The 7,883-nt window shown below is 65.3% G+C and overlaps 1 protein-coding gene across 1 annotated transcript in view; it reads right to left on the reverse strand.

Annotated features, from left to right (window-relative positions):
- Positions 1 to 3,457, reverse strand: part of MNEG_2003 (Ubiquitin carboxyl-terminal hydrolase 1) — a gene marked incomplete at both ends in the record, with an annotated part of 4,290 nt that extends 833 nt beyond the window's left edge. Inside the window, 6 exons of the mRNA XM_014049517.1 lie at positions 56 to 775; positions 992 to 1,187; positions 1,389 to 1,532; positions 1,741 to 2,571; positions 2,828 to 2,970; positions 3,181 to 3,457. Coding sequence (XP_013904971.1) covers positions 56 to 775; positions 992 to 1,187; positions 1,389 to 1,532; positions 1,741 to 2,571; positions 2,828 to 2,970; positions 3,181 to 3,457 — 2,311 coding nt within the window. The remainder of the gene's footprint in view (positions 1 to 55; positions 776 to 991; positions 1,188 to 1,388; positions 1,533 to 1,740; positions 2,572 to 2,827; positions 2,971 to 3,180) is intronic.
- Between the last annotated feature and the right edge of the window lie 4,426 nt (positions 3,458 to 7,883).

Here is a 7,883-nt window from a genome sequence, read left to right on the forward strand (position 1 = left end):
CCCGCCGCGCCGCTGCCGCTTTCGCTGCCGCGCTCCGCACTGCCGCCGGCATCACCCCCGGGGCCCGCCGCGCCGCCGCCGGCGCTGCCCGCCGCCCCGGCGGCGCCGTCGGCGGCCGCGGGCCCTGGGGAGGGCGACACCCGGAACCCCCCAAATTCCACCGCCTCGTCGTCACCGCCGCGCGCCGCCACGGCCGCAAACGCGCTCACCCCCGGTGGCGGTTCGCGGTCCGGCGGCGGCGGCGTCCAGAGCCCCTCCGAGAAGAGGGGCAGCCTGGGGCCCTCAGAAAATGAGGCTGCCAGTGCCACCTCCTCTGCGATTGAATCCGCAAGGGCCGCAATATGCCCCGGCGACCCGTCCGCCGCCGCCGCGGCGCCCAAGGGCCTGGGAGAGGGTGACGATGCGCCGAGCGCGGCCGCCGCGGCGCCGGGGGACGCGAGGGCAAGCGAAGGGTCGAGCTCTCTGCTGCCCTGCCGGCTGCCCCAGCCGAGCAGCGCCGACAGCTGGCCCTTCGCCGACACCCCCAGCGACCCCAGGCTGCCGAACCGGCGGTGGTGCGGCCGCGGCGCCGGCGCGGGCGTCGGCGGCGGCGTCAGGGAGCGGCCGACGGCGGCGGCGAGGGCCGCGGGGTTGAAGCGCGGCGCCGGCGACGCGCCCGCGGCGGCGGCGGCGGCGCCGTCGGCCGAGGGCGTCGGAGGGCCGCGCGCGGAGGGGTCGCGCTGCACAGAGGACACCTCCGACGCATCAGAGGGGCTGGCGCCGCCCGGCTGGTCGCCTGCGGAACGGAGCCATGGGGCCGTGAGCGCGACGATGCTTGTGGGCAAACAACGCAATCAGGCTGGTGGCACACCAGCTTGCAAGGTCGAGCCCCTGACAGGCAGAAACACGGCCCCGGCCCGACGGTGTTTCACTGCGGGTCGCAATGTTGCCAATGAAACAGCCACCGCCAAGGCGCCCGCCACGCACACCCTCAAGCGGGATCCGACCCCACCTGCCGCGCTCGCCGCGCTGCTGCTGACGCTCTGGTCGCCCTCCCTCCGTACGGCCGCCTCGTCGTCCCCTCGGCCCGCCTCCGCGCCGTCGTGGCCGCCCTTGCTCGCCGCTGAGTCGCGCTGCTGCTGCTTCTTGGCCGCCTTCTTCTGCAGCTTGGCATTGCGCTTGGCCTCGGCTGCAAGGCGCTTGCGCTCCTGGCGGGCGCGGGGTTTTCGCAGGTTTGAATGTGTGTGGGCGATCCCATCAAACGAGTGTATCGTTTCAAATTTCAAACTTCAGGAGCCAATTGTCAAGGCCCACGACAGTCAAACACGGCTTGCATACAGCAGGACCCTGTGCATGACGTGGCTGCCAACGTCAACGAGCCCTGCCCTGCACGCAGCCCGCTTCTGCACCTTGGGCGTAAGCTTCTTGGCAGCTTCCTCGCCCCCGCCCTCCTGCTCCTCCTTGCCGCCCTCGGGAGCCGCCGCCGCGTCGTCCGCGGCCACGTCCTTCTTATTCGACTTGCCCAGGCCGGTCAGGCGGGACAGCAGGGAGTCCTGAAAGGACAAAGGCAGAGGATATGGTTGCAGGGCCCGACGAAGGTCAGCGGCATGACAGGGTTTTGGCGAGACCTTCGGGGCAATGAGATGGGTGCAGGCGTTGGCAGCTCGCAGCCGCCACACAGCACAGGGAGGGCCGCGCGCGAGACAGACCGGCCCGGGGTCGGGCGGTGGAGCGCCCCTTTCCCCTCAACCCCAAACGCACCTTGCGCGCGAGCCCCTTTTCCACCGGCTGCGGCGGGGGGATCGGTAGCGAAAGGTCGAGGAAGGGCTCATAGCTGACCGACGCGTGCTCGCACGTGCTGCACACCACGCGGCTGACCAGCACGCCGCCAAACACGGCGTCGACCAGCGTGTCCCCTGCGCCCGCCGGCGGCGCCGGCGGCAGCAGCGAGCGGCGCCCGAGCGACGGCAGCGGCGCGGGGGCGCCGGGCGGTGGGCCGGGTTGCGCGCCGCCACCCTCCTCCTCGGCCGTCGAGCCGCCGCCGTCCTGCTCGCTCGCGCCGCTGTCAGCGGCGTGCGGCGGCGCGGCGCCGTTGGCGGTCACAGCGATGTGATCTGACGCAGATGCGTCGCTGTTGTCGGTTCCAGAAGCGTCCTGTGGTGCCCCCTCGTCGGCAACGCTGGCGTGGCCGTTGGCAAGGCCATCTGCTGCAATCCCAGACCCCTTTCCCGCGAGCCCGTTTTGCTCGCCTCCACCACCACCCTCGTCCTCGCCCCCGCTGCCGCTGCTGTCATCGCTGCCGCCACCGCCGCCGCCGCCGCCGGCGCTGCTGTTGCTGCTGCTGGGTGCCTTGGGCGTCGCCGCTGCCGCCCCCTCTGGCTTGTGGCGCCCTTTGTCGTTGGTGGTCACGAGAGTACCGTCCCACGACGCATTCGCATACTCCTCCTCCTCCTCTTCCTCCTCCCCCTCGTCACCCTCTCTCTGTCCGCCCTCGTCGTCAACCTCCTCCTCGTCCAGCTGCTCGCCAGCTTCCCCCTGCGATCCACCCCCGCCGCCCCGCCGCGCCAGCGACCGCGAACGCTTCTCCTCCATCTGCCGCGCCAACGGGACGAGGGGCGCCGTGGCGTAGGCCGCGCCGCAAGGCAGTCAACGTGTGCGTGTCGGAGAGTGCAATGCTCCCGATTGAAAGACGTGTGGCAAGGCGCTCCCGTTTCGTGCCATCATATAGCTGCTCGGCTCAATATGGTATCTAGGGGCTGGCACGCGAGCCCATTTCCAGCCACAACTGCAACATCACTCGGCACATACTCGCGTCACCAGCAGCCGGCCAGCGCGCCCGAGCGCGCACCTGCAGCCCGTCCAGCAGCACCCGCAGCAGCTCATGGCTGTCGTGCTGCTGCCGCCCCTTGAAATGCGGCGAGTGGCGGCAGACCGCCGACAGGAGGGACTGCGGGTTGTAGCTGCCCCCGCTGCCGCCGCCCTTGCCGCCGCCTGCAGTGCGCATGCGCAGAGTGGGCGCCGCGATGAGGTGCCGGGCTCCCTCTCGGCGAGTCGAGCGGGTAGCAGCGCAGCGCACTGTTGCTTGAAGCTCGCGAGTCGAGCTCCTGCACCGCCTGCAGGACTCACAATTGCTGCTTCGCACGCGTGAAGGCTTGCGAGCGCCCGATCCACATGCCGCAGCTGGAGGCGGGCGGGGCGCACCTTTCGCGGCGTGCCGGAACGCCTGCTGCAGTGCGTAGCCGAGGGGGCCCTGCGCGCTCTTCTTATCCTCTGCCAGGTATGCCTGCTGCAGCGCTGGGCAAGCCATCAGCATCTGCACCGCCGAGTTGAAAAAGCAGGTGTTGCCCAGGTTTGACAGCCCGACCACGCCCCCAACCGCGCCGGCAACCGCAGCCGCAGCCGCGCCTGTGGTGGCGCTGGGAGCGGCGGTCGCATTCTGCGGGGGCCGCGCCAGGGCAGTCGCAAGCGGCAAGAGCATGGGTGTAGTTGGGGGCAAGTGATGGTGCGGCGGCCGGGCGCATCGCTGCTGCCAGGGAACTGGACGTACAGGAGCGCGGTCCAGATGCATGCTGTAGCAAATTCATGACCAGTGCGGCTGATCACACGTGCCTCGGGTGACGAGGGGCTGGATCAAGGCGCGTGTGCAGCGTTGGGTGCATCCCGTTCGCACCTCGGCGCCCTTCTCGCGTCCTTGCCCTGCGGGATGTGTAGTTTTTTTGCTGGCTTTGCCTTTCATGCTGCCCTTCTTGCCGTGCTTGGCCATGTGGGGGCTGGCAAACGCAAAGGCCGCAGCAGACCGCTGGCCGCCGCTCTACAATCTCAAAAGAGCGCTATAATTGTGTCAGATATCATGTGCTGCCTTGCTGTGGGGCACAGCACCCCCCGCGGGCGCACAGACTGATGCACCAAGTTGGGTGCCTGGGAACCCGTTCATCAGCAAAAATGTTGTGATATGGCCAGGTGAAAGGATATAACGTAGAGGGCAGGCCACCCACAGGCCGTATCCAATTGGCAGTAGGTTGTGCCAGGCACTGGCCACACGACTGAACGGCCTCGCCCCTGCAGGACATATGTTGCCCTATGGTACAGCCAGCCGGCGCCCTTCCAATAACCATTCGTACGATTGTTACTGGTACTGATAACCACATGCAGATCTGTGCGAGCATGGAGACAAATGGCGGGGCTTCGGGTGCCCACTGCCTCGGCCGGAGCTGTCAGCAAGCTGCTGAGCCCGGCCATGACTCAACGGAGCCGCTGCACCACTCTGGCCTACCCCACAGCACGCGTACCTGTGTCCCAGGTGACATTTTGTCACCAACAATGCACGTGCAGGTTATGGCACGCGGGCTGAAGCCAGCCCGAGCACCTCCACGGCTTCGCCCACTGCCCGTGCTCTGCAGGGCACAGGCGCCGCAGCACCACCGTGGTGAACCCTATCCCCAAGTCCCACTCTTTTTCCTGATCAGTAGCCAACTGCAGGTGTGAGTTGATCCTTGATTGCCAGCGCAGGCCCGACGGGTCCCATGCACTTGCCCCTCACCCGCTTTGCCCGGCCGCTCCCACTCTGCAGGCCAACAATAATGGCGCTGCACTGCCAGCGCGCGTGACGTAGTTCGGCGGTGTAGCAGAGCGCACGGCATCATCACGGACTCGCCGCCGTAGATGGCTGCCATAACGAAGATCACGCAGCCGGGTTTGGGGGATTTTGCGTGTGCCGGGGGGGCACTCGCAGGAGTGACAACGCTGGCAGTCACGTGAGCTGCGGAGGCGGCTGTATGTGGGTGGTGCGGTTTCGCTGTCGTTGAGGCATTTGTTTCGCTCATGATTTTGTGTACAACTTGCATGAATCCTGCATGCTGGCAACACCAGTATGCTGACGTGCCTGGAATTCAAGGCGTGCGTTGCAGCGCAGTGGTGGCCTGATGAGGGAGGCGAACAGAGGCAACATGCGCGCAACATTCGCCCGAGTGCAGGCTGTACGGGCTGCATCCCGGCCCTGGAGGTGAATTTAACGATATCTGCAGCTGTTCCAACCGCTCCACCCTCCACTCCAACACCTGCCCATGCTGAGAGCAACGGGGGCGTTGTCCTTGTTCAGAGGCCGGATTCGTTCGGGCCCCTTTGGGGGGACCAAAGGCTGTGACCTGTGAGCTCCTGATCCTCAGATCCACTGCCCAACAGCTGGCTGTTGGTGATGCCATCTTCCGTCGGGCTCGCACGCACACAACACATGGCTCTGCAAAGGATCCTGCGGGCCCAAGCCGCCACACAAGATGCATTTCGCACAGATATTGGGGCTTACACAACCCCCCTGGATGTGGCGCCTTGAAGCAGCGCTTGTATGGTGCCAGCTAACCAGATAAGCAAACACCAGATAAGCTGGGCATGGCGCAGCTGATGAGCCCCTGCTGAGGGCATCACGCGCGGCGTCGTGGCGTGCGGCACTGTGCCTGGCAGCATACCTCTGGGGTCGGTGACGATTATGAATGTGTATCATGATATCATAATACCCGAATCAGCAAGGATCGCGCAGTCAAAAGCCGCACAGAGGAGTATGGTGCAGTCTCTAGATCGCGAATGTTTTGAATTGGGACGCATGAAGATTGTTATAGTCATAGTCAATATATTCAAACTATTAAGTTACGAAGCGCGTGCGCTGGAACGACGTCAACTGCGTGGGGTATGCTGGGTCAACCGTTTGACCTGCAGCATATGTATGTCAGCCCAGCAGCCAATTCGCCTAGTATGCTGCCCATCAAAGTCTCTGCACCACATGGCTGTGCCTCGGCAGGTGGTATCCCCAATGACATGGCAGCGCAGCTTTCATCTCCATGTGGCTGCCGCAGTGCCTTGCACCCACACGCAAAGCCTCACCGCTGGCCTCTCACAACACATACTGCCATCGTTGTGCACTGTTGTCCCACTCTCCCCAAATGTACTTGATGCTTGCTATACCTTCATCTTTTTTCAAGGCGCGCGGGCTGCCGCGGCTTGCGCGGCGGCAGTGCGCGCGCCACCAGGACTCACGCCCTCCCCTATGCACCGCCCAGCCCTCCCCCCAGGACTCGAGTCAACCATCCGGCAACAGTCTACCATTCGGCAACAGTCTATCATCTGGCTACGGTCCACCATCCGGCTACGGTCTACCATCCGGCTACAGTCTACCACCGGGCAACAGTCTATCGTCTGGCTACCACCTGAACCGTCATTGGGGTGAGGGCGGGATTTAGGGATCAAGGCATGGGAGGGGGGGGTTCAAGCGCGCGCAACCTCTCCTCCTCCTCCAGTCGCAGGCCAGTTGGCCACTGTAATGGAGGAGGCGAGTGGCGGAGAGACGAGGAGAGCGGCGCCGGCGATATGATTGAACATGATCATGTGTGTGTGGGCGCCTGCTTGCTTTTTACCTGCTTGCTTTGCCTGCTTGCGATTTTGGCTGCTTGGTGTGTTTGCCTGCTTGCGTTTTTTTGGAGCCCAATTGCAGCACACCTCCCCGTGGTGGGCTCTGGCACGGCGACGGGCTTCCCCATGCCCGCCTGCTAACCAAGATGCTGCATTGCCCTTTGGCTGTGTCGGCCTGGACCCATCTGGCTTTATTAATGCTGCTGACTTTGCTGATGCTCTCTCAGGACGCGCCCTTGAACGCCAGCAGCTCAAGCAGCAAAGAAAATTACAATACTTTTGACAGGTTCCACATTTGCGCTTAATGTGGTGAGTAGCAAGGGGGAATTGACAGTAACAAGGTAACGAGAGTGCAAGGGGCGGGGATGTGAGAGGATTGCACTCGTACAACACAACAATCAAACAGCAGCGAGCTGAACAACCCTGAACAACCGCGCAAAGGAAGTTGCACAACAAGATGCCTGCAACACTGCGGCAAGCTGCTTCCACCTCACGTGCAAGCATTCGCATGCCGTATGTCATCTCAGAGCGCGCTGCAGCTCTTCCCGCGCCGCCGCGGCGTCCGCCTGTGCCTGTGAGCGCGGCAGCAGCACCCCGGCTGGGCCCGCGCCCAGGGGGCCTGCGTCCCCGTAAGCCAGCTGCTCCAGAGCGTCCAAGAAGGGCCGCCCAAACTCGACCGCCATGGCTTCATCAGCGCTGATGTCATCCTGACAGCATAAGCAAGGGGAAAGTGATGGCTGGTGTGGACTAGGCGGAGTTGTGCAGGAACACGAGCTTGAAAGCTACTGCTGATCCCCCAAGGTGGTGCAGAGCACTGGGTGCTCGGGCGCCGACTCATGCACTGCTCAAGCAGTCGCCACTTGCCCCGACTCAGCGCAGCCTGCATGCAGCAGCCTCAGCCCTGATGAGGTGTGCTCATCCTCCCAGCTTCCATTGCACGGTCTGATGATGAGTCTGCCCAGGGCCCCACCAGTGCGTCGATCAGGCATGATAGGAGTGCTGTGCACGACAGCCGCCCGACACCCGCGCCAGACAGCAGCCGCAGCAGCGGCGCCAGCGCGGCGGCGCGGCCGGCAGCCAGCAGCTGCTGCGCCAGACGCGCCGCCGCTGACTGCAGCGATGCGTGCGGCGCACGGGCGCCGTGGCAGCGTCCGCTGTCGTCAGGGCCGCCTGCAGCCGCCTGCGCCATCTCAGCCGCGCGACAGAACAGCCCCAAGCCCTCGGCCACACCCGCCCTTGCCCCCCTCGCCACGGCCCCTTTCCTACCGCCGCCGACCGCCGCCAACGCCGCCGGGCCGCCACGCTGCTCGCACAGCGCAAGCAAGCGGCGCGCCATCCGCGCGACGTGCTGTGGCTCTGCGGCCGCGCAGTCTGCCAGCAGCTCCATCCCACCCTCGACTGCCTCTGGCGGGAATTCCTGCAGCCGCTCCGACCCCGCCACCCACAGCGCCCCTCCCTCGAGCAAAAACTGCTCCAAGCCCTCAATCACGGCAGACGTATCCGCG

The sequence above is a fragment of the Monoraphidium neglectum genome, assembly GCF_000611645.1.
Source record: "Monoraphidium neglectum strain SAG 48.87 unplaced genomic scaffold scaffold00216, whole genome shotgun sequence".
In the NCBI taxonomy this organism is placed as follows: domain Eukaryota; kingdom Viridiplantae; phylum Chlorophyta; class Chlorophyceae; order Sphaeropleales; family Selenastraceae; genus Monoraphidium; species Monoraphidium neglectum.